The sequence below is a fragment of the Pristiophorus japonicus genome, chromosome 18, assembly GCF_044704955.1.
Source record: "Pristiophorus japonicus isolate sPriJap1 chromosome 18, sPriJap1.hap1, whole genome shotgun sequence".
Lineage (NCBI taxonomy): Eukaryota > Metazoa > Chordata > Chondrichthyes > Pristiophoridae > Pristiophorus > Pristiophorus japonicus.
In genome coordinates this window covers 2,604,883-2,629,895 of record NC_091994.1, presented here as the reverse complement: position 1 = coordinate 2,629,895, position 25,013 = coordinate 2,604,883, and the positions used below count along the sequence as shown (strand labels likewise).

Here is a 25,013-nt window from a genome sequence, read left to right as displayed (position 1 = left end):
AGAGGGAGACTGAATTGGACATCACCAAGATCCAAGTCAGTGATTGGAGCGTGAGCAGGTACAGCAGGAGCGGCGAGAGATCGTGGAGCGATGTTATCGGGACCCAGGAGAGGCGAGGGCCCAGGGGCAGCACGGACCAGCCCACACTGCGATATGTGGGCACACTGGGTCCGTGCAGCAGAGCAGGTCTCCAGTCGTCCTGGTTAACCCTTGCCACTGGACCAAGACCTCGCTCTGTCAAGCCCGTGTGGTGGCTGGTGTGCAACGGTCACCCCATGTTAAAAAATCCACCCACAGGCATCTTCCACCCTTCAGGATGTAGTTCAGGATCTGGGATATTAGATCCTTCATTGAAACACCTGGGAACTCATCCTTTTTGGTGGAAGCAAGTCACCCTCGATACGAGGGAGCGCCCGAGAAGGACACGGTATAAAAACTGAGCTTTGCACTTTACTGAACTTGCTGGTGACAGGGCTGTGTCTGTCTCCACCTCTCTGGCGCTGTGCGTGTTGAGAATGTACACACACACACAAACTCTGCTGGACTCTGATCGAAAGCTACATTGAGATTTTGAAACGGCAGAGGGAGCTACTCGAACAAGAGAGTCGCTGAAGGACATCGCAAAACAATGTCAATGACACCAAGTCAGCCCTCCCAACCCTTTCACGGTCAAACTATGGTTATTACAAACTCGGAGCCTACAGTTCCCTGCCCTTTGCCCTCGGCTCGGGATTACCATTAACCCTTTCAATGCTGAGGAACAGAAGCTGATAGTACACACCTACAGGGTTAGGAGCAGGCTGCTGTACAGGCGGAAGCCTATTAAGGGCGTTGTTGTGTACCTAGGATGCTCTGATAATGACTCCACGAGGCAGTGTGTTGTACTTGAACTGTAATGACTCTAGTCCTTTATTAGTTTACTGCAGAGTGAGGATCACACCTGGTGGCCTGCCTTTTATACTAGGCCAGGCACACCTGTACAGGTTAGCTGCAAGTCTTCCATTGAGGTGCCCCCTGGTGGCACACCTTGTGATAGTACAAGCAGTAACCATGTAGGATACATGACAGGCGTCACAATAATGGAGTAACCCCACGACCTTCGAGTGGCAGTGATTGGGGAGGGGCAGGGAAGGATTATACGCTGTCAGAAGGTTTGGGTTCAAGTCCCACATTTTTGATTCCAGTGATGATGATTGAGGGATAAATATTGGCCAGGACACCTGGGAGAACCCCCCTGCTCTTCTTCGAAATCACACACCTCAACCAACATCACTAAAACAGATTATCTGGTCATTATCACATTGCTGTGTGTGGGAGCTTGCTGTGCGCAAATTGGCTGCCGCGTTTCCCACATTACAACAGTGACTGCACTCCAAAAGTACTTCATTGGCTGTAAAGTGCTTTGGGACGTACTGAGGTTGTGAAAGGCGCTATATAAATGCAAGGCTGTCTTATATCCAAGCTGCTGTATTGCCGCGGGTAACTGTCGATGTACAGTGCGGGCTGACACAGATTGCTCAGCAATGCCTGCATCCGTGGCTTGGCACAGCCGGCAACATTCTGTCGCTGAAGGTGCCAAATTTTCTGCTGTGCATTCATCCCGAAATACAGCGGCACACGAGAGCAAAGGGTTTGAAGCTGCATCAGGTCAGGGGGAGGTTTAAAGAGGGGAGTTATTTGCAAGCCCAGTGACTGGCTGCACAGGACAGATGTTGCCATTTTACGCACAATACCCAGAACCTGCAACGAGATGAATGATCAGTTAGTGACCCAGTGAATCAGAGGAGCCCTTGGCCTCTGCTGTGTGCCCAAAGTGTGTTTGACTCACCTAAAGTAAAAAGACTTGCATTACCATATCACCTTTCACGGCCTCAGGATGTCCCAAAGCACTTTACAGCCAATGAAGTACTTTTGGAGTGTAGTCACTGTTGTAATGTGGGAAACGCAGCAGCCAAATTGCGCACAGCAAGCTCCCACAAACAGTAATGTGATAATTTTATTTTTCCAGTGATGATGATTGAGGGATAAATATTGGCCCCAGGACACCGGGGAGAACTCCCCTGCTCTTCTTCGATATAGCACCTTGGGATCTTTTATATCCACCTGAGAGAGCAGACGGAGCCAGAGTTTAACGTTTCATCTGAAAGGCGGCACTCCCTTAGCACTGCCCCTCCGACAGTGCGGCGCTCCCTCAGTACTGCCCCTCCGACAGTGCGGCGCTCCCTCAGCACTGCCCTTCCGACAGTGCGGCGCTCCCTCAGCACTGCCCCTCCGACAGTGCGGCGCTCCCTCAGCACTGCCCCTCCGACAGTGCGGCACTCCCTCAGTACTGCCCCTCCGACAGTGCGGCGCTCCCTCAGTACTGCCCCTCCGACAGTGCGGCACTCCCTCAGTACTGCCCCTCCGACAGTGCGGCGCTCCCTCAGTACTGCCCCTCCGACAGTGCGGCGCTCCCTCAGTACTGCCCCTCCGACAGTGCGGCGCTCCCTCAGTACTGCCCCTCCGACAGTGCGGCGCTCCCTCAGCACTGCCCCTCCGACAGTGCGGCGCTCCCTCAGCACTGCCCCTCCGACAGTGCGGCGCTCCTCAGTACTGTCCCTCCGACAGTGCGGCGCTCCCTCAGTACTGCCCCTCCGACAGTGCGGCACTCCCTCAGTACTGCCCCTCCGACAGTGCGGCACTCCCTCAGTACTGCCCCTCCGACAGTGCGGCGCTCCCTCAGCACTGCCCCTCCGACAGTGCGGCGCTCCCTCAGCACTGCCCCTCCGACAGTGCGGCGCTCCCTCAGTACTGCCCCTCCGACAGTGCGGCGCTCCCTCAGCACTGCCCCTCCGACAGTGCGGCGCTCCCTCAGCACTGCCCCTCCGACAGTGCGGCACTCCCTCAGTACTGCCCCTCCGACAGTGCAGCGCTCCCTCAGTACTGCCCCTCCGACAGTGCGGCTCTCCCTCAGCACTGCCCCTCCGACAGTGCGGCGCTCCCTCAGCACTGCCCCTCCGACAGTGCGGCGCTCCCTCAGCACTGCACTGGGAGTGTCGGCCTGGATTATGGGCTCAAGTTTCTGGAGTGGGGCTCGAACCCACGACCTACTGACAGAGGTGAGGGTGCTGCCCACTAAGCCACTGTGCAGCTCCCCCGCACGCTGCTGCGGAATGGGGAGACCCAGGCTGCCAACGAGCAAGGGTGGTCCCCTGAACAAGGCAGCCTCGAGGAAGGCCAATGCCACCGAGTATCTGGACAATCGGGTCATTCCTACTTGGCCAAGTGCAGCCAACAGAAGGCGACCAGCTCACATTTTGCTCAGCGACAATCCTCGAGTGCTCGACGAGCACGTGAACGAGAGAGAGACACAGTGTATCGCTGGAGGTTTCCCCCACGCGGCCTCCTGCCTCCACCCAGCCCTTTTCCCCCCTTTCCAATATTTTTATAACAATATTTGAAAGTGTTGAAAGAGAAGGATTGAACCTTCCCTCGTCCAGCACCACTCCTGGCCGCTCCGACACGAACAAACTGAAGTCCTTCCTCACTGCTGACTCCCGCAATCTCTCTGCCGCACTCCCAGCCCCGATACCCCCTCGCTCAGTACCTGTACCATTCAATTTAACATGACCGCCCCTCATCCGGCAAAATCCCTTATCCAGAATGGGCCAGGTCCCGAGGGTGCCGGATAAATCCAGAATTCTGAAAACTGGAATTGTCCGAAAACCAGACATTTTTGATGCGGCCACGATGGCAACATTGGGCGACAAGGGACGAGGAAAGCGATAAAAAACGCAGCACCTGGGGGCCGCGGGTATCGTCGGGCAGCGTGGGTACAGGCCCCACTCCAGGTGAGCACAAAAATCCAGGCTAACACTCCCAGTGCAGTGCTGAGGGAGCGCCGCACTGTCGGAGGGGCAGTACTGAGGGAGCCCCGCACTGTCGGAGGGGCAGTGCTGAGGGAGCGCCGCGCTGCCGGAGGGGCAGTGCTGAGGGAGTGCCGCACTGTCGGAGGGGCAGTGCTGAGGGAGCGCCGCACTGTCGGAGGGGCAGTGCTGAGGGAGCGCCGCACTGTCGGAGGAGCAGTGCTGAGGGAGCGCCGCGCTGTCGGAGGGGCAGTGCTGAGGGAGCGCCGCGCTGTCGGAGGGGCAGTGCTGAGGGAGCGCCGCGCTGTCGGAGGGACAGTACTGAGGGAGCGCCGCGCTGTCGGTGGGGCAGTACTGAGGGAGCGCCGCACTGTCGGAGGGGCAGTGCTGAGGGAGCGCCGCGCTGCCGGAGGGGCAGTGCTGAGGGAGCGCCGCGCTGCCGGAGGGGCAGTGCTGAGGGAGCGCCGCGCTGTCGGAGGGGCAGTGCTGAGGGAGCGCCGCGCTGTCGGAGGGGCAGTGCTGAGGGAGCACCGCGCTGTCGGAGGGGCAGTGCTGAGGGAGCGCCGCGCTGTCGGAGGGGCAGTGCTGAGGGAGCGCCGCGCTGCCGGAGGGGCAGTGCTGAGGGAGCGCCGCGCTGCCGGAGGGGCAGTGCTGAGGGAGCGCCGCACTGTCGGAGGGGCAGTGCTGAGGGAGCGCCGCACTGTCGGAGCAGCAGTGCTTAGGGAGCGCCGCACTGTCGGAGGAGCAGTGCTGAGGGAGCGCCGCACTGTCGGAGGGGCCATCAGGGGAAGTCATAACTGGGAACAAAGAAATGGCAGACCAATTGAACAAGTACTTTGGTTCGGTATTCACTAAGGAGGACACAAACAACCTTCCGGATATAAAAGGGGTCAGAGGGTCTAGTAAGGAGGAGGAACTGAGGGAAATCCTTATTAGTCGGGAAATTGTGTTGGGGAAATTGATGGGATTGAAGGCCGATAAATCCCCAGGCCCTGATGGACTGCATACCAGAGTACTTAAGGAGGTGGCCTTGGAAATAGCGGATGCATTGACAGTCATTTTCCAACATTCCATAGACTCTGGATCAGTTCCTATCGAGTGGAGGGTAGCCAATGTAACCCCACTTTTTAAAAAAGGAGGGAGAGAGAAAACAGGGAATTATAGACCGGTCAGCCTGACATCGGTAGTGGGTAAAATGATGGAATCAATTATTAAGGATGACATAGCAGTGCATTTGGAAAATGGTGACATGATAGGTCCAAGTCAGCATGGATTTGTGAAAGGGAAATCATGCTTGACAAATCTTCTGGAATTTTTTGAGGATGTTTCCAGTAGAGTGGACAAGGGAGAACCAGTTGATGTGGTGTATTTGGACTTTCAGAAGGCTTTCGACAAGGTCCCACACAAGAGATTAATGTGAAAAGTTAAAAGCACATGGGATTGGGGGTAGTGTGCTGACGTGGATTGAGAACTGGTTGTCAGACAGGAAGCAAAGAGTAGGAGTAAATGGGTACTTTTCAGAATGGCAGGCAGTGACTAGTGGGGTACCACAAGGCTCTGTGCTGGGGCCCCAGCTGTTTACATTGTACATTAATGATTTAGACGAGGGGATTAAATGTAGTATCTCCAAATTTGCGGATGACACTAAGTTGGGTGGCAGTGTGAGCTGCGAGGAGGATGTTATGAGGCTGCAGAGCGACTTGGATAGGTTAGGTGAGTGGGCAAATGCATGGCAGATGAAGTATAATGTGGATAAATGTGAGGTTATCCACTTTGGTGGTAAAAACAGAGAGACAGACTATTATCTGAATGGTGACAGATTAGGAAAAGGGAAGGTGCAACGAGACCTGGGTGTCATGGTACATCAGTCATTGAAGGTTGGCATGCAGGTACAGCAGGCAGTTAAGAAAGCAAATGGCATGTTGGCCTTCATAGCGAGGGGATTTGAGTACAGGGGCAGGGAGGTGTTACTACAGTTGTACAGGGCCTTGGTGAGGCCACACCTGGAGTATTGTGTGCAGCTTTGGTCTCCTAACTTGAGGAAGGACATTCTTGCTATTGAGGGAGTGCAGCGAAGGTTCACCAGACTGATTTCCGGGATGGCGGGACTGACATATCAAGAAAGACTGGATCAACTGGGCTTGTATTCACTGGAGTTCAGAAGAATGAGAGGGGACCTCATAGAAACGTTTAAAATTCTGACGGATTTAGACAGGTTAGATGCAGGAAGAATGTTCCCAATGTTGGGGAAGTCCAGAACCAGGGGACACAGTCTAAGGATAAGGGGTAAGTCATTTAGGACCGAGATGAGGAGAAACTTCTTCACCCAGAGAGTGGTGAACCTGTGGAATTCTCTATCACAGAAAGTTGTTGAGGCCAATTCACTAAATATATTCAAAAAGGAGTTAGATGAAGTCCTTACTACTAGGGGGATCAAGGGGTATGGCGAGAAAGCAGGAATGGGGTACTGAAGTTGCATGTTCAGCCATGAACTCATTGAGTGGCGGTGCAGGCTCGAAGGGCCGAATAGCCTACTCCTGCACCTATTTTCTATGTTTCTATGTTTCGGATGAGACGTTAAACCAAGGCCCCGTCTGCTCTTTCAGGTGGATGTAAAAGATCACACAGCACTACTTCGAAGAGCATGGGCGTTCTCCACGGTGTCCTGGGGCCAATATTTAGCCCTCAACCAACATGACTAAAACAGATTATCTGGTGATTATCACGTCGCTGTTTGTGGGAGCTTGCTGTGCGCAAATTGGCTGCCGTGTTTCCTACATTACAACAGTGACTGCACTTCAAAAAGTACTTCATTGGCTGCAAAGTGCTTTGAGACGTTTGGTGGTCGTGAAAGGCGCTATATAAATCCAAGTCTTTTATATATTTTTTAGTTTAGCTTCTGACACAGCAGGAGATTTGAAACAAATAAAAAAGAAAAGTTTGCCTGGTGCCATCCGTCTGGGTCAGTCAAGAAGCGGATGAAGTATGTATCAGAAACAGAACGCAGCCGGCCCAGAACCAACCGAGTGATCGCCGCTAAACATTGCAACTTTCTGATTGATGCTTCTCTGATTAAAATGCAGATCCCGTTGCCCAGGGATACAGACGTCTGGGTCTTCCCTTTGTGTCAGTTCATTCCCACTGCCTGCTGTCTGGAACTGTGCTAACAGCACAAAGCCTCCGTGTGTGTGTGTGTGTGTGTGTGTTTGAGGAAAGTTGGGGAGGGGAGGAGTTGAGGAAAGGGTCCTGAAATTAATATCAGTCTCAAGCTCGTGTATAAAGCAATATTGCAACCTGGAAGTGACCAAAGACCACGGCTTCGAGAAAGATGGGCAGTGTAATCTTAAAAGCATCTCTCTCCAACTGGACCACAGGTCAGGATTGTCTCCACCATTTAATCACAACGTGTTTCAGAAAGGAAGTTTGCAGAGTTTTACTCAAATACTTTTGCAAGCTGTCTTGCTCCAGCTGTGCCTAAATCGAAGTTCATCGAAGAAAGCTGCTTTGCAAGGAAAGAGGTTTTTTTTTTAAAAATGCGCAGCGCTGCAAACAAACACACTATGCCCAGCCGACAGCGACAGGCACCCAGTCGCCTTGAGCAGGGTCATTTATTTGGATAGCAACAGCGGGAGTCCTTGAACAGAGGTCGTCAGCACTGAACAAAACAGAGTTCTCATCGGCTTTGTGTACGTGTTGCGATTTAGTGAACAGCAAAACAACACACAGATACACATCAATGAATTTAAGACAGGGCTCTCGTTCTAAATGGAGCTACGAGGATTTCACCGTCAACCATGCAAAACTTGGAACGAAGAGTAAAAGAAAACAAACCTTGCATTTATATAGCGCCTTTCACCACCGGACGTCCCAAAGCGCTTTACAGCCAGTGAAGGACTTTTGAAGCGTAGTCACTGACGGAATGTCGGCTCCGGAACGCCCTCCCTAAACATCTCCGACTCGCTCTCCTCCTTTAAGATACTCCTTAAATCCAACCTTCTGGTCCTTCACGTGGCTCAGTGTAAAATTTTGTTTGATAACGCTCCCGTGAAGCTTCCTATGTTAAAGGCGCTATATAAATGCAAATTATTTGCTGTTGCTGCAATACAACTTCGATCTTTAGAAATCATTTACATAAGAACATAAGAAATAGGAGCAGGAGTCGGCCATTCGGCCCCTCGAGCCTGCTCCACCATTCACTAAGATCGTGGCTGATCTGATCATGGACTCAGCTCCACTTCCCCGCCCGCTCCCCATAACCCTTCACTCCCTTATCGCTCAAAAATCTGTCTATCTCCACCTTAAATATATTCAATGACCCAGCCTCCACAGCTCTCTGGGGCAGAGAATTCCATAGATTCACGACCCTCTGAGAGAAGAGATTCCTCCTCATCTCCGTTTTAAATGGGTGGCCCCTTATTCTGAAACTATACCCCCCTAGTTCTAGATTCCCCCACGAGGGGAAACATCCTCTCTGCACCTACCCTGTCCAGCCCCCTCAGAAGCTTATACGTTTCAATAAGATCACCTCGCATTCTTCTAAACGCCAATGAGTATTACGTGAGACGAACTATCCCCAATCAATCATGGAACGTAAAAATAGCACCTTCAAATATTGCCAGCAAACCAAGGGCTGTGGGAGAGTTCACAGGTCAGTTGCAGAGCAAGGGCATAGTTCAGCTCCCCCCTGGGCCCTGCCCACCGTGGTACTGAACCACAATACCCAGAAGCCCCAGGCTCGGCCCCACTTTGTTACAGTAGCTGTGTGTTGCGTCCTCTAACTCTGCCCAACCTTTACCCCCAAGGGGAAGCACTGAGTGCAAGCTGGAGAGTTACATTGCCCGTCGGTCCTGATCGATAAACAGCAGCCGCGGCAAGAAAGGTCACACCAGAACCGGGAGGTGGTAACTACCAGGAAAGGCTGGCCAGGCTGGAGCTCGTTCATCACATCCCTCCCACCCCAGAGCGAACTCACGCACAGCAAGATCCCACAGACAGCTATGTGACAAATGACCAGATAAGCTGTTTCAGTCTTCTTTCGTACGGTAGTCGCAAAGCAAATCAAACATCAATATCCCAGTCGGATATCCAGGCCAAAGCTTCCGGTGTAACAGTGTGGATATCCTGTAGGCTGCCTGTGAATTCTCTCTGGAGGCAGTGCTCGATGGTGCTCCAGGGTCTGATTAGGAGCTTCACAGTCACATGATGGGGAGGCTTTACTCGCCCACCGATGGAGAAGATGGCAGCATCGACCGTGACCGGTTCTGAGGCGGTTGATGGTTGTCCACAGTTTGCGAGGAAGGTTTGATCCTTCAGGTTGTACTGTGGGGTCCTCGATAAGGAATCCATTCCGTATGTCGCAGTTCTTCCAAACATCTGTTTTAGTGACGATTTCTGACGAAGGGTCAGAGACCCAAAACGTTAACTCTGTTTCTCTCCACAGACGCTGCCTGACCTGCTGAGATTTCCAGCATTCTGTGTTTTTATTTCAGATTCCAGTGTCCGCAGTATTTGCTTTTGTATCTGTTTTAGTGATGTTGGTTGAGGGATAAATATTGCCAGGACACCGGGGAGAACTCCCCTGCTCATCGTCGAAATAGTGCCGTGGGATCTTTCTCATCCACCCACGAGGCCAAACGGGGCCTCGGTTTAACGTCTCTTCTGAAGGACGGCACCTCCGACAGTGCTGCGCTCCCTCAGTACTGCCCCTCCGACACTCCCTCAGTACTGCCCCTCTGACAGTGCGGCGCTCCCTCAGTACTGCCCCTCCGACACTCCCTCAGTACTGCCCCTCCGACAGTGCTGCGCTCCCTCAGTACTGCCCCTCCGACAGTGCTGCGCTCCCTCAGTACTGCCCCTCCGACACTCCCTCAGTACTGCCCCTCCGACACTCCCTCAGTACTGCCCCTCCGACACTCCCTCAGTACTGCCCCTCTGACAGTGCGGCGCTCCCTCAGTACTGCCCCTCCGACACTCCCTCAGTACTGCCCCTCCGACACTCCCTCAGTACTGCCCCTCCGACAGTACGGCGCTCCCTTAGAGAAGGGTGTTAATTCAGAAGCTCCATCTAATTATGGGGTTCGAGAATGTGAGGGAGTCAGCGATGGGGATGGGAACTGTGCAGGGCTGAACTGGGGGTCATTCGTAAAATTTAAAAATGGATATTGATAAACTTTTGTTGGGTAAGGGTAACAAAGGATATGGAACCAAGGCGGGTAAATGGAGTTAGGATATAGATCAGCCAAGATTTAATTGAATGGCGCGAGCAGATTTGAGGGGCTGAATTGCCTCCTCCTGTTCCAATGTAATCGCTGTCTAATACGCGGGGCGGGATTTTCGGCTTTGCTGATTTCGGGCGGTAATGGCGACGGGGCGGTGAAGCTTGCGCCCGGGAACAGTTTGTGCCTCAGTCAGTAACATTGGGCAGCTGGGCCCTGAGCATGGGGCGGAGCACTAAGGGAGGCGTTACACACCGGTCTCAGGGCACTAGGCCGGCTGAGCAAACGAAGATCCTGAGCTAAACAGCCGGCCTCGGAGCGCTCAGAGAGGGGCCCCAAGGAGAAAAAAACCTGAAAAAAAACACCAAAAATATTCCCAATAGACAGCCCACACCACCACAACATAAATCGCAATAAAAAATAAAAGATAAAACAATCACACTGACCCGAGGTGGACATTACTGACCTCACTGCGGCCGGTATAGGTCGGACCGCTCGCTTTCACAGGAATTCCCGGTAGGGCGCGTTCTTCGGCGCAATGGGTCGGGCGGGAGGCAAAAATCGATCCGGTGTCGCAACCAGGGACGTTACACACCGGCTCGCCTCTCCCGGGCGATAATGGTCTGCGCCCCGTCGATACCGGCCCCGAAAACCCCCGGCCAGGGCACTGAAAGCTGGCCGCCCGCCCAGGAGAGCTCACCGTTGCCATTGCCGTGCCTCCAGGGTGCTAACAGGGGCCGCCAGGAGTGGGAAATCCTGCCCTCCGTCCATTATGTCAGCACTCACAGATCTAGGTCAGAGGTCATGGGTTGAAGTTCCCCCCCCTCCCCAATACAGCGCTCCCCCGAGACGCCGTCCTCAGGGTGGGAATTTAAAGCACAGTTCCCCCCCCACCCCGAGATATCTGCACTCCTCGAATTCTAAATCTGCCCTCCTGAGTATCCCTGATTATAATCACTCAACCAGCGGCGGCCGTGTCTTCAGCTGCTTGGTCCCAAGCTCTGGAACTCCCTCCCTAAACCTCTCCACCTCTCTTTCCTCCTTTAAGACGCTCTTTGACCAAGCCCTGCCCTAATATCCCCTTTTGTGTCTCGGTGTCAAATTTTGTCTGATAACGTTCCTGTGAAGCGCCTTGGAACGTATAAATATAAAAGTGTGTCAGAGAGCGGGGTCAAAGCAGAATAAAATAGTAAAAAAACAAATTTAAAAGCACTTCATCTGAATGCACGCAGCATTCATAACAAAATAGATGAGTTGACGACACAAATAGATATAAATGGGTATGATCTGAGCCATTACAGAGACATGGTTGCAATGGTGACCAAGGCTGGGAACTAAATATTCAGGGGTTTTTGACCAGTCGGAAGGACAGACAGAAAGGAAAAGGAGGCGGGGTAGCTCTGTTAATAAAGGATGAGATCAGTGTGTTAGTGAGAAATGATATTGGCTCAGAAGATCAAGATGTTGAATCAGTTTGGGTGGAGATAAGCAATAATAAGGGGGAAAAGTCACTGGTGGGCGGAGTCTATAGGCCCCCTAACAGTAGCTATACTGTAGGACGAAGTATAAATAATGGAGGCTTGTAAAAAAGGAACGGCAATAATCATGGGCGATTTTAACCTTCATATTGATGGGACAAAGCAAATTGACCAGAGTAGCCTTGAGGAAGAGTTCATAGAATATATCCGGGATAGTTTCCTTGATCAGTACATTGCGGAACCAACCGGGGAGCAGGCTATCTTAGGTCTGGTACTGTGTAATGAGACAGGATTAATAAATGATCTCCTAGTAAAGGATCCTCTAGGAATGAGTGACCATAGCATGGTTGAATTTCAAATTCAGTTGTAGGGTGAGAAAGTTGGATCTCAAACCAGTGTCCTAAGCTTAAACAAAGGAGACTACAAAGGTATGAAGGCAGAGTTCGCTAAAGTGGACTGGGAAAATAGATTAAAGTATGGCACGGTTGATGAGCAGCTGCAGACATTTAAGGAGATATTTCATAACTCGCAACAAAAATATATCCCAATGAGAAGGAAAGACTAAGTGAAGGGATAACCATCCGTGGCTAAAGAAATAAGGGACGGTATCAAATTGAAAACAAGGGCATACAATGTGGCCAAGACTAGTGGGAGGCCAGAGGATTGGAAAACTTTTAAAAACCAGCAAAGAGCGACTTAAAAAAATGATAAAGAGAAGGAAGGTAGATTATGAAAGTAAACTAGCACGGAATATAAAAACAGATAGTAAGAGTTTCTACAGGTACATAAAAAGGAAAAGAGTAGCTAAAGTAAATGTTGGTCCCTTAGAGGATGAGACTGGGGAATTAATAATAGGGAACAGGGAAATGGCAGAGATGTTAAACAAATATTTTGTATCAGTCTTCATGGTAGAAGACACTAAAAACATCCCAATAGTAGATAATCAAGGGGCTATAGGGAGGGAGGAACTTAATACAATCACTATCACTAAAGAAGTAGTACTCGGTAAAATAATGGGACTAAAGGTGGACAAGTCCCCAGGACCTGATGGCTTACATCCTAGGGTCTTAAAAGAAGTGGCTGCAGAGATAGTGGATGCATTGGTTGTAATCTACCAAATTCCCTGGATTCTGGGGCGGTCCCAGCAATTTGGAAAACACCCCTATTTTAAAAAAAGGAGGCAGACAAAAAGCAGGAAACTACAGACCAGTTCGCCTAACATCTGTCGTTGGGAAAATGCTGGAGTCCATTATTAAGGAAGCAGTAGCAGGACATTTGGAAAAGCAAGATTCAATCAAGCAGAGTCAGCATGGTTTTATGAAAGGGAAATCATGTTTGACAAATTTGCTGGAGTTCTTTGAAGATGTAATGAGCAGGATGGATAAGGGGGAACCAGTGGATGTGGTGTATTTGGATTTCCAGAAGGCATTCGATAAGGTGTCACATAAAAGGTTACTGCACAAGATAAAAGTTCACGGGGTTGGGGTAATATATTAGCATGGATAGAGGATTGGCTAACTAACAGAAAACAGAGTTGGGATAAATGGGTCATTTTCTGGTTGGCAAACAGTGACTAATAAGGTGCCGCAGGGATCAGTGCTGGGGCCTCAACTATTTACATGACTTGGATGAAGGGACCGAGTGTAATGTAGCCAAGTTTGCTGATGATACAAAGATGGGTGGGAAAGCAAATTGCAAGGAGGACACAAAAAATCTGCAAAGGGATATAGACAGGTTAAGTGAGGGCAAAATTTGGCAGATGGAGTATAATGTGGGAAAATGTGAGGTTATCCACTTTGACAGTAAAAATAGAAAAGCAAATTATAATTTAAATGGAGAAAAATTGCAAAGTGCTGCAGTACAGAGGGACCTGGGGGTCCTTGTGCATGAAACACAAAAAGTTAGTATGCAGGTACAGCAAGTGATCAGGAAGGCAAATGGAATTGCAAGGGGAATGGAGTATAAAAGCAGGGAAGTCCTGCTACGACTGTACAGGGTATTGGTGAGGCCACACCTGGAGTACTGCGTACAGTTTTGGTCTCCGTATTTAAGGAAGGATATACTTGCATTGGAGGCAGTTCAGAAAAGGTTCACTGGGTTGATTCCGGAGATGAGGGGTTGACTTCTGAAGATAGGTTGAGTAGGTTGGGCCTCTACTCATTGGAGTTCAGAAGAATGAGAGGTGATCTTATCGAAACAGATAAGATAATGAGGGGGCTCGACAAGGTGGATGCAGAGAGGATATTTCCACTCATAGGGGAAATTAAAACTAGGGGGCATAGTTTCAGAATAAGGGGCCGCCCATTTAAAACTGAGATGAGGAGAAATTTCTTCTCTCAGAGGGTTGTAAATCTGTGGAATTCTCTGCCCCAGAAAGCTGTGGAGGCTGGGTCATTGAATATATTTAAGGCGGAGATAGACAGATTTTTGAGCAATAAGGGAGTAAAGGGTTATGGGAGCAAAGGGTTATGGGGAGTGGGCGGGGAAATGGAGCTGAGCCCCAGCCATGCTCTAATTGAATGACGAAGCAGGCTCGAGGGGCCAAATGGCCGACTCCTGCTCCTACTTGGCGCTATGCAGGAAGAATGTTCCCAATGTTGGGGAAGTCCAGAACCAGAGGTCACAGTCTAAGGATAAGGGGTAAGCCATTTAGGACCGAGATGCGGAGGAACTTCTTCACCCAGAGAGTGGTGAACCTGTGGAATTCTCTACCACAGAAAGTTGTTGAGGCCAATTCACTAAATATATTCAAAAAGGAGTTAGATGAGGTCCTTACTACTCGGGGGATCAAGGGGTATGGCGAGAAAGCAGGAATGGGGTACTGAAGTTGCATGTTCAGCCATGAACTCATTGAACGGCGGTGCAGGCTAGAAGGACCGAATGGCCTATTCCTGCACCTATTTTCTATGTTTCGATGTTTATATTAATGAAAATTGCTGCTGTTGTTGTCAGTCACATGTAGGCCAGATCGGGTAAGCACAGCTGGTCTCTCGTCAACCAATTGGGGCTTTTCGACAATCTGACAACTTCACAGGCAATTTTACCGATTATTTTTTTTGTTAAGTTCAAATTCTCAAACAGCCATGGTGGGATTTGCAGTGACATGCTCGAGATGGTGAATCCAGGCCTGTGGATTATTAGCCCAGTAATCTAACCGCCACACTACACTGCTGTTTATATTTAATCAAGGAAGTCGCCTTACCTGCACTGCGACCCAGCTTGCGTTGGTAGTGTGCTCGGCAAAGGGGCCAAATCCTGAAACCATCAAAGCATTGCAACATTACAAAGCGAGGAAGGACAAAAACCAGATGCCTTAGATTGTGGCTCTTCAAATATTAACAAACACAACACATTCATATGTAGTGCTGTCTAGAGGTCAGCCATGCCTCGAAAGGTCGTGGGTTCGAGCACCACTCCAGAGACTTGAGCCCAGAATCCAGGTCGACACTCCAGTGCAGTACTGAGGGAGTGCCACACCGTCAGAGCGGCAGTGCTGAGGGAGCGCTGCACTGGCGGAGGGGCCGTGCTGAGGGAGCGCCGCACTGGCGGAGGGGCCGTCTTTCGGATGAGACGTTAAACCGAGGCCCCATCTGCCCTCAGGTGGAACTAAAAGATCCGGCGGCCACTATTTCAAAGAGGAGCAGGGGAGTTCTCCCTGGTGTCCTGGGGCTAATACTTGTCTCAACCAAAATCATTAAAAAAAAACTTATTATCTGGTTATTTGTCACATTGCTGTGTGTGGGAGCTTGCTGTGCGCAAGAGCTTGCTGTGCGCAAATTAGCTGCCGCGTTTCCCACATTACAACAGTGACTCCACTTCAAGAAGTACCTCATTGGCTGTAATCGCTTTGGGACATCCCGAGGTTGTGACAGGCGCTAAAGAAATGGAAGTTCAATCATTCAAAGAGCAGGCAAAGTAACATGATGCAAACAGGTTGAGCATTCATCGAATATTTGAAGAGCCAAATATCAAGACAGTTATACAGAAACTGCTACGCTAAAACAGGCCATTTGTCCCAATCTGTCCAGTTTGCCATTTATCCTCTACACAAGCACGCGTCTAAATCCCGATCCCATGTGCCGGACCTGTCCTCATCCCCATTACATCAACCATTCTCAAACCTGGCCCAAGACCGCCATAAGTGGAGGAAGAGCATCCGGGAGGGCGCTGAGCACCTCGAGTCTCGTCGCCGAGAGCATGCAGAAACCAAGCGCAGGCAGCGGAAGGAACGTGCGGCAAACCAGTCCCACCCTCCCCTTCCCTCAACCACTGTCTGTCCCACCTGTGACAGAGACTGTAATTCCCATATTGAACTGTTCAGTCACCTGAGAACTCACTCTTGGGCGTCCTCGATTCCGAGGGACTGCCTATGATGATGACGACGATGAAACCTGGACGTGTTCTCTGCCTCAATCATTAACTCCAGTAGTGCATTCTGCGGCCTCACAACACTGGGTTTAAAGTGGGTTCCCTTGCTACTATCCTGCATCTCTTATTTAATCTTCAATCTACGTTTTTCTCCTTCTAGACCCTCAATCACTGGAGATAGTTTGTTTCTGTCTAATCTGTCCTACCCTTCCAAATTTTAAACACCTCTTTCAAATGATCCTCTGTCCTCAACTAAACAGCTCCAGTTTTTCCCAAGTCTTTCTTCATATTTTATATTTTTACATACTAGGTAGTGTGACAGTGAATCTGCATTGTACCCTCTCTACTGTCTCAACATCCAGCCATCACGTGCAGCCCAAAACTGCACACAGTTCTCCAGCTCTGGTCTTTAAGGTTTTATACCAATTCAGTTTTACATCTCCATTTTGAAATTACCAAGGATGATACCAGAACAGAGGGATATACTTATCAGGAAAGGCTGAATAGGCCGGGGCTCATCTCTAGAAAGCAGAAGGCCAAGGGGTGACCTGATGGAAGTCTATAAGATTATGAAAGAGTTCACTAGGCTAGACACAGAGAAAGTGTCTTCAGTTGTTTTGGGGAGGAACCAGAACTAGGGGCCATTAATGTAAGACAGTCACTAATAAATCCAATGGGGAATTCAGGAGAAACTTCTTTACCCAGAGAGCGGTGAGAATGTGGAACTCGCTGCCACAGGGAGGGGTTGAGGCGAATAGTATCGATGCATTTAAGGGGAGGCTGGATAAACACATGGGGGAGAAAGGAATCGAATACTTTATTTATATATTGTTTTAAAGTCAATGAATTCCACCTTTTTTCCCCATTCCATGTTGTATTTTGAAGAAAAGCAGGGGAGTTCTCCCTGATATCCTGGCGCACAGTCACCAGGATGATACCGGGGCTGAAAGGGTTAAATGACGAGGGCAGGTTGCACAGACTGGGCCGGTATTCCCTCGCGTTTGGGAGATGAAAGTGTGAACTAATCGAGCTGTTTAAGATTATTAAATGGAGTTGACAGGGTATATAGAGAGAAACTATTTCTGTTATGTATTTAACCCCTTGTAACCTGCATCACACCACCACCAGAGGGCCCATCTGTTCGAGTCCCAAGGGATCCCAGCATCCCTTGGGAGCACAGTATATAAGCAGGCCACCCATGAGGTACCTGCACTCTGGAACCTTAATAAAAGGAGCAAAGGTCACACTTGCTCATTACACACAGTACTCAGTCTGACCATTTATTGTGAGTGTAACAATTCCCTCTGGTGGGGGGAGTCCAGAACAAGGGGCAGGACCTTAAAATTAGAGCCAGGCCATTCAGGGTGATGTCAGGGAGCACTTCTTCACACAAAGGGCAGTGGGAATCGGGAACACTCTCCCCCAAAAAAGCTGTTGAGGCAGGGGGGGTGGGGGGGGGAAATGTGGGCGTCGCTGGCAAGGCCGGCATTTATTGCCCATCCCCAATTGCCCCATGAGAAGGTGGTGGTGAGCTGCCTTCTTGAACCATTGCAGTCCGTGTGGTGACGGTGCTTCCACAGTGCTGTTAGGGAGGGAGTTCCAGGATTTTGACCCAACTATAAAGTCACACACCATCCTGACTTGGAGGGGAACATGGAGGAGGTGGTGTTCCCATGCACCTGCTGCCCTTGTCCTTCTAGGTGGTAGAGGTCGTGGGTTTGGGAGGTGCTGCCGAAGAAGCCTTGGCGAGTTGCTGCAGTGCATCTTGTAGACGGTGCACACTGCAGCCACGGTGCGCCGGTGGTGGAGGGAGTGAGTGTTGAAGGTGGTGGAGGGAGTGAGTGTTGAAGGTGGTGGAGGGAGTGAGTGTTGAAGGTGGGGGAGGGAGTGAGTGTTTTGGCCGGTTACATTTAGGTACCAAGATGCAGCAGGGTTTAGACGATCACGTCTCCTTTTAAGACCAATTCTTAGCCACAGCGGTCTAAATAGAGACATCTGGGGGTCATCTGGAGGCCAATGGCTGTGGGATCTTTCACCAGACTGGCAGTTGTTTGTGAATTTCTGGCTCCTGCCCTAGGAGAGGGGCTCGGATTATCGGGGTCAGAAAAAGAAAATAGCAATAATGATTTGACTTTCTTTACACTAAAGTATGGCAGATGCAAACTGGACAGGATGTTATATGGATTGCGAACTAGCAGATCTGTGCCAGCGCAAGACGAAGGTATTATATAGAGCAATATATAACGCATTATTCAGCTGCTAAAGTGCAAGTCTTTCCCTTTAAGATTACAACATGTAAATGTTGAGCAAGCAGAGCACAATCAGATTTAAATCTTTGTTGAACAACTTCCCGGATCGGAAAGTGCTTGTAAATTTCACAATTTCACATTTAATCAGCACATGTAAAACATCGAAAGGTACTTCACAGGAGCATTATCAGACACTGCATCACATAAGGCGATATTAGGACAGGTAACTGAGGAGAGAGGTGGAGAGGTTTAGGGAGGGAATTCCAGAGCTTGAGGCCCAGGCAGCTGAAGGCACGGCCACCGATGGTGGAGCGATGGGAATCAGGGATGCTCAAGAGGCCAGAATTGGAGGAGCGCAGAGATCAGAGGATTGTAGGGCTGGAGGAGACGAGAGAGATAAGGAATTAACATTCAGAATTCTCTACCCCAGAGGGCTGTGGATGCTCAGTCGTCGAGTATCTTCAAGGCGGAGATCGATAGATTTTGGACTGTAGGAGAATTCGAGGGATATGGGGATCGGGCGGGAAAGTGGAGTTGAGGTCGAAGGTTAGCTGTGATCTTATTGAGTGGGCAGGCTCAGCTCCCAGTTCTTGTAACATGCAGCAAATGATCTCAAACTGCTTAACATTACGAAAGAGCAAACACCAAAGTAACGAGGGGGGGGGGGGGGGGAAATAGTGTCTGGATGGGAATCAAAGCTCACAACTTGCAGAATAGGCTTCTCCAAGACTTCGGGGTCGGAATGACCTTCCGCCCCCAGTGGGGGACACCGACCATTTCTTTAGTAGATTCACCGCCCCAATCGATGGTGCTGTGTTTCGCACGGATTCCCTCCCGGCAGTGTCAGGGCGGTGAAGTGCTGCGGAAGTCAAGGATGAGCGGGGCGGATGCCGGCGGTCTCGTGAGCACCGCACTGACGAGTGACACAAGGCAGTGGCACTCACTGGGCCGCCAAGGGAGGGTTTCGGCTGGGCCAGCGGCCCGGTACCCAAGAGGAAGCACCGGACTGTATTTTGGCGGCCCAGCCAAACGGCGCCGACAATGTAAATAACATGGCGACCACGGCAGTGCGCCCTCCCCTTTAAGGGTGGACACGCCGCCCAGCCATACACAGCTTCCCACTGGGGGAAGCAGTCAGGGGAACTGACCAGCGGCAGTGCTTGCATGGGGCAATTTGCCACACGGAGTGGAAAGAGGGTCACCGCTGGTCAGTGTGGGGTTGACGTGTGCCCAACAGACGGGCAGCGCTGAGGGAGCGTCGCACTGTCGGAGGTACCGTCTTTTGGATGAGGCATTAAACCGAGGCCTCGTCTGCCCTCTGAGATGGATGCAAAAGATCCCACGGCATTATTTGGAAGAAGAGCAGGGGAATTCTCCCCGGTGTCCTGAGGCCAATATTTATCCCTCAACCAACATCACTAAAACAGATTATCTGGTTGTTGTCACATTGCTGTTTGTGGGAGCTTGCTGCACGCAAAGTGTTTGCTGCGTTTCCCACATTACAACAGTGACTGCATTTGAAAAGTACTTCATTTTACTGTAAAGCGCTTTGGGACATCGCAAAGTCGTGAAAGGCGCTATAGAAATGCAAGTCTTTCTTTTTTATGCACTGCATGGGCCTCCTCTAACCTCCTCTCTCAGGTGATTAGCTCCAAAATTGCAGAGCAATGTCAGACATACTCATCCTGCAAACGGAGATACCCTGTACATGGATATGCTGCCCCTGATGCTCAGGGATTAGCGATGCACAGCAGAGCTCGCTCCGCCAGTGTGAATGTCAGCAGTGCTAAAATTGGCTTTACTGTCTCTTACGCTGAGGAAAGGTTGGAAATAAATGACCCTTCCCATTGGACAGGTGGCGAAAAAGCTTATGGCATCCGATCATACACGGGACACGGAAGGGCAGTCAATGCCTGTGGTCCACAAACCAACAAAGCATTCCTACCGAGGGGAGGAAATAGAAAATAAAAAACACACATGACTTAACGTCTTCAGCAATGTCATAAATATTCCTCTTCTATTGACAACCCTTCACCATGGCTCATTGGGCAGCACTCTCGCCTCAGTCAGAAAGTTGTGGGTTCAAGTCCCATTCCTGAAACTTGAGCACAGAAATCTAGGCTGACAATCCAGTGCAGCGCTCGGAGCGCCGCACGGTCAGAGGGGCCGCGCCGAGGGAGCGCCGCACGGTCGGAGGGGCCGCGCCGAGGGAGCGCCGCACGGTCGGAGGGGCCGCGCCGAGGGAGCGCCGCACGGTCGGAGGGGCCGCGCCGAGGGAACGCCGCACGGTCGGAGGGGCCGCGCCGAGGGAACGCCGCACGGTCGGAGGGGCCGCGCCGAGGGAGCGCCGCACGGTCGGAGGGGCCGCGCCGAGGGAGCGCCGCACGGTCGGAGGGGCCGCGCCGAGGGAGCGCCGCACGGTCGGAGGGGCCGCGCCGAGGGAGTGCCGCACGGTCGGAGGGGCAGCGCCGAGGGAGCGCCGCACGGTCGGAGGGGCCGCGCCGAGGGAGCGCCGCACGGTCGGAGGGGCCGCGCCGAGGGAGCGCCGCACGGTCGGAGGGGCCGCGCCGAGGGAGCGCCGCACGGTCGGAGGGTGAACTGCAAACTTGCTGAATATCTTCAAGCGAAAGCTGGATTTGTTTCTGGCCGCGACGGCGATCACCTCTTACAGAAGGTCGGTACTGCGGGGAATGTAATGGCCGGAGTGATCTCCTGGACTAGTTTCGATCGCCGAGATGGTCGGAGAGGAATTTCCCAGATTTTTTTCCCCAAATTGGCCTGGGTTTTTTGCCTCTCCCGAGAGATCCCATGGTTTGGGGTGGGGTGGAGTGTGTATGTTGTGATACACAAGGTATTGCAATTGTGTGGGACAGGCTGGATGGACCAGAAGATCTTTACCTGTCCGTCATTGTCCGTACCTTTGTATGCACTATCGGAGGTGCCATCTTTCAGATGAAACATTAAACTGAGGCCACGTCTGCCCCCTTAAGATTTAAAAGATCCCACGGCACTATTTTGAAGAGGAGGAGGGGAGCTATCTCTGGTGTCCTGGGGCCAATATTTATCCCTCGACCAACATCACTAAAAACAGATTATTTGGTCATTATCATACTGCTGTTTGTGGGAGCTTGCTGTGCGCAAATTGACTGCCCCGTTTCCCACATTACAACAGTGGCAGTCCAGGTCACGCTCAGTCATCACCGCTGTGCGCTGCCCGACAGGAAGCAGAAAGGGTGGACACAAAGCTCGCGTCCCTGCCCACGACACAGAGGAACCGAGGAGGCACCCAAATCCTGCAGCACCCTCTCCTTTCCAGCCAAGAGGAACCAGGAACAACAGAACGGACTTCACATTAAAAGCTTGGGGTTAATGACATTCCAGGGCTGGAGGGCTGCACGGACACGATGGGCCGAATGGCCTCCTCCTGCGCTACATCATTGTGTGACCACGACAGGCACCGTGACATCATCACTCCACACGTGTGTGCTGCTCAGAATGTCGCGGAAAGTTGGGATCGTGCAGTGCTGACAGTTTCCACAGGAACAGGAAAGGCTTGTGCTGGAAGGTCAGGCCACAAAGTATCCACAGAATCAATTTAAAACCGAACTTTGCAACTAATTACTCATTCACTATTTATTTATTTGAAACACGCATTCTGTTAGTCACACTGGTTACAGTGTTACATCATCGCGCTGTTACCTGCTCCCTGCACCCAAATGAATATATTTTGTTTAAAATTGTGTTGTTAATTGACGTACAAATTAGATACAAGTGATAATAGCAGCAGCTCCATCACCACTGATGTCCAACCAGATAACTTACAATTCATTAAATATTATGGGTTTCTTTTTTGCTGATGAATTCTCGCACTGAGGAAAAGAATACTTTACATTTCTGGCACCCAGTGTCAGCCTCAAGCACACCCAGGTTGCTAAACTCCCTCCACTGTGACGTGTCCTAACTCGCACCAAGTCCCACTCACCCATCATCCCTCTGCTCGCTGATCTACTTTAGTTCCCGGTCCGGCAACGCCTTGATTTCAAAATTCTCATCCTAGTTTTCAAATAACCTCCATGGCCCTCGCCCCTCCCTATCTCTGTAATCACCTCTAGCCCCACAACCCTCCGAGATCTCTGCGCTCCTCCAAATCTGCCCTCTTGAACATCCCCCGATTATAATCGCCCCACCATCGGTGGCCGTGCCTTCAGCTGCCTGGACCCCAAGCTCTGGAACTCCCTCCCTAAACCTCTCCCCCGATGTTCCCTCTAATAATTTTCTTTTGGTGTGCGGCTCATTTAACCGGCTGCACGATCAACTCAAATTTTCACGTGCACATGGTATCATACACTGAAGGTCAGAAGGTCGTGGGTTCAAGTCCCATTCCAGAGGCTTGAGCACAAAAATCTAGGCTGACTCTCCCAGTGCAGTGCTGAGGGAGCGCTGCACTGTCAGAGGTGCTGTCTTTTGGATGAGATGTTTAAGCCCCGACTGCCCTCTCAGGTGGATGTAAAAGATCCCATGGCATAGTTTGAAAAGCAGGACAATTCTCTCCAGTGTCCTGGACCAATATTTATCCCTCAACCAACATCACTAAAACAGATTATCTGGTCATTATCTCATTGCTGTGTGTGGGAGCTTGCTGTGCACAAATTGACTGTCGACTTTCCGACATTACAACAGTGACTAACTTCAAAAAGTATTTCATTGGCTGTAAAGCGTTTTAGACCGCCCATAGGTCATAAAGGCACTATATAAATGCAAGTTCTTATTACTGCTACCCAACAGCCTTTACCTCAGAAGAATTCTGGCAGGACGTTGAGAAAATGGATGTTGGTGCTGCCAATAATGGAGCTCACATTATGAACATAGTGAGCGCCCCTCTCCTTCACTCGTTCTCCCCCTTCCTGCTGTCAAACCCATTACTCTCCCTAAAATGGTACAGAACTGTGTAAGACAAATGCTTAAAAACCAGTATCGACTCCAAACATCTCACAGCCTCAAAAGTTTTCAGTTTGGGTGAAAGTTCTGAACTTGGAAATCCCTGTCAGTATGCGAAGATAACTTTATTTTTAAAAATAATTCTTTAAGCCATTTGTAAAGAATGTGATCCCCAAGTTTAAAGTGAATACAAAACTCTAATCGCTGCTGTGTCTCGGTCTGGGTGATTCCTTCCCTGCCCCCAGACTCATTTTGCTTTCTCCAACTAGTTAAATGTTCGATGTGCCCCGACTATCGGCAGGCAGGCAAGTCATCACAATACTCCCAGAGTCTGCCTTCTGCAGACACAGAACAATCGCAGGCCTTTCATGTTTGGTCTCCTCTCCCTAATTTCACTGTCTGGCCCCAGTCTCTGCCCCTGTCTGACCAACTCCCTTGCCCCTTTCTTTGTCTAGTGCAGGCTCTGTATCCCATGCAGCACAGCAGACTTAGCACAATGGCTCCCCTACTGTGTCCAACACAGCCAGAGAAAAACCCGACAACAGTGACGGTCCCTCTCGGGCTTGCCTCAGTCTGACACTATCTGGGTCTCTTTCAGATTCGGCCAACTTGCAGAAATCGAAGAGGAGCAGCGATGCTCATCCCGAACAATGTGACAATTTCAAACTTGGCTATTGTTGATTAAAAACAAATTACTGCATATTTATTTTGTAACTTACGCTATTTCCACAAACTTACAACAGGTGTTTATAGAGTTTAAAAAAAGAGTCGTACTTAATTACAACTCTGCTCAAGTAGCAATATTGTAAAGAAAACAATCTTAAGTTTACGAAAAACATTATTAAGTTTACAAGCACACACACAAAAAGACAATGCAGGGACTTGCAACACAGTGAATACACAGCAACACAGTGAATATACAGCAGGGTGGGTGCGTGTGTGTGAGGGTGGGTTCCCTGTCCCACTCTCAGTGTGAGGGGGTGTGGGGGTTCCCTGTCCCACTCTCAGTGTGAGGGGGTGTGGGGGTTCCCTGTCCCACTCTCAGTGTGAGGGGGTGTGGGGGTTCCCTGTCCCACTCTCAGTGTGAGGGGGTGTGGGGGTTCCCTGTCCCACTCTCAGTGTGAGGGGGTGTGGGGGTTCCCTGTCCCACTCTCAGTGTGAGGGGGTGTGGGGGTTCCCTGTCCCTCTCAGTGTGAGGGTGGGGGGGGAGGTTCCCTGTCCCACTCTCAGTGTGAGGGTGGGGGGTTCCCTGTCCCTCTCTGTGTGAGGGTGTGGGGGTTCCCTGTCCCACTCTCAGTGTGAGGGTGGGGGGTTCCCTGTCCCTCTCTGTGTGAGGGTGTGGGGGTTCCCTGTCCCTCTCAGTGTGAGGGGGGTTCCCTGTCCCTCTCTCAGTGAGGGGGGTTCACTCAGTAAAGTTGTTGCTCAGTGGCCCAGCCCAGGGGGTCCCTCCCCAGGGGTTCCCTCCCCAGGTGTATCCAGTGACAGGTTACCTGTGACCACCACAGTCCTCCTCTTCTCCCCCAGCGCCTGCTGCATTCTCCTCCTTTGTTTCCTCTCCTCCTTCTCTTGCTTCTTCTCCTCTCTCCCTTTTCTTTCTCTTTCTCTCTCCCTTCTCTCTCTCTCACTCACTCTCCAGCTGAACAGACCCAGCAGCTGCGTCGTCCCGCGGGTGACGCACGTACGTCGGCCAGAGGGGGCGGGATCACGCCGTGCGTGCTGCGTCAGGTAGCCCCGCCCCCCCGTCTGTATCCCTGCTGCGGGGGGAGCGCTGAGGCCAAGCTGTCCCGGGGGCACTCCCCGGGGGCAACGGGGGGCAGTGCACTCCCCGGGGGCAACGGGGGGCAGTGCACTCCGCGTCTTGTTGCTGCCCATCACACAAGAAAAAATAAAGACTTGCATTTATATAGCACCTTTCACCAC

General features: G+C 51.1%; 1 protein-coding gene across 1 annotated transcript in view; it reads right to left on the bottom strand.

Annotated features, from left to right (window-relative positions):
• pgpep1 (pyroglutamyl-peptidase I) overlaps window positions 1–24,730 on the bottom strand; it is a 40,542-nt gene extending 15,812 nt beyond the window's left edge. The window contains exons 1-2 of the mRNA XM_070859558.1: window positions 24,584–24,730; window positions 14,741–14,793 (exon numbers count right to left, since the gene is read on the bottom strand). Of these exons, the coding sequence (XP_070715659.1) occupies window positions 14,741–14,793; window positions 24,584–24,629 (99 nt within the window). The 5' untranslated portion in view covers window positions 24,630–24,730. The remainder of the gene's footprint in view (window positions 1–14,740; window positions 14,794–24,583) is intronic.
• Window positions 24,731–25,013: the final 283 nt, after the last annotated feature.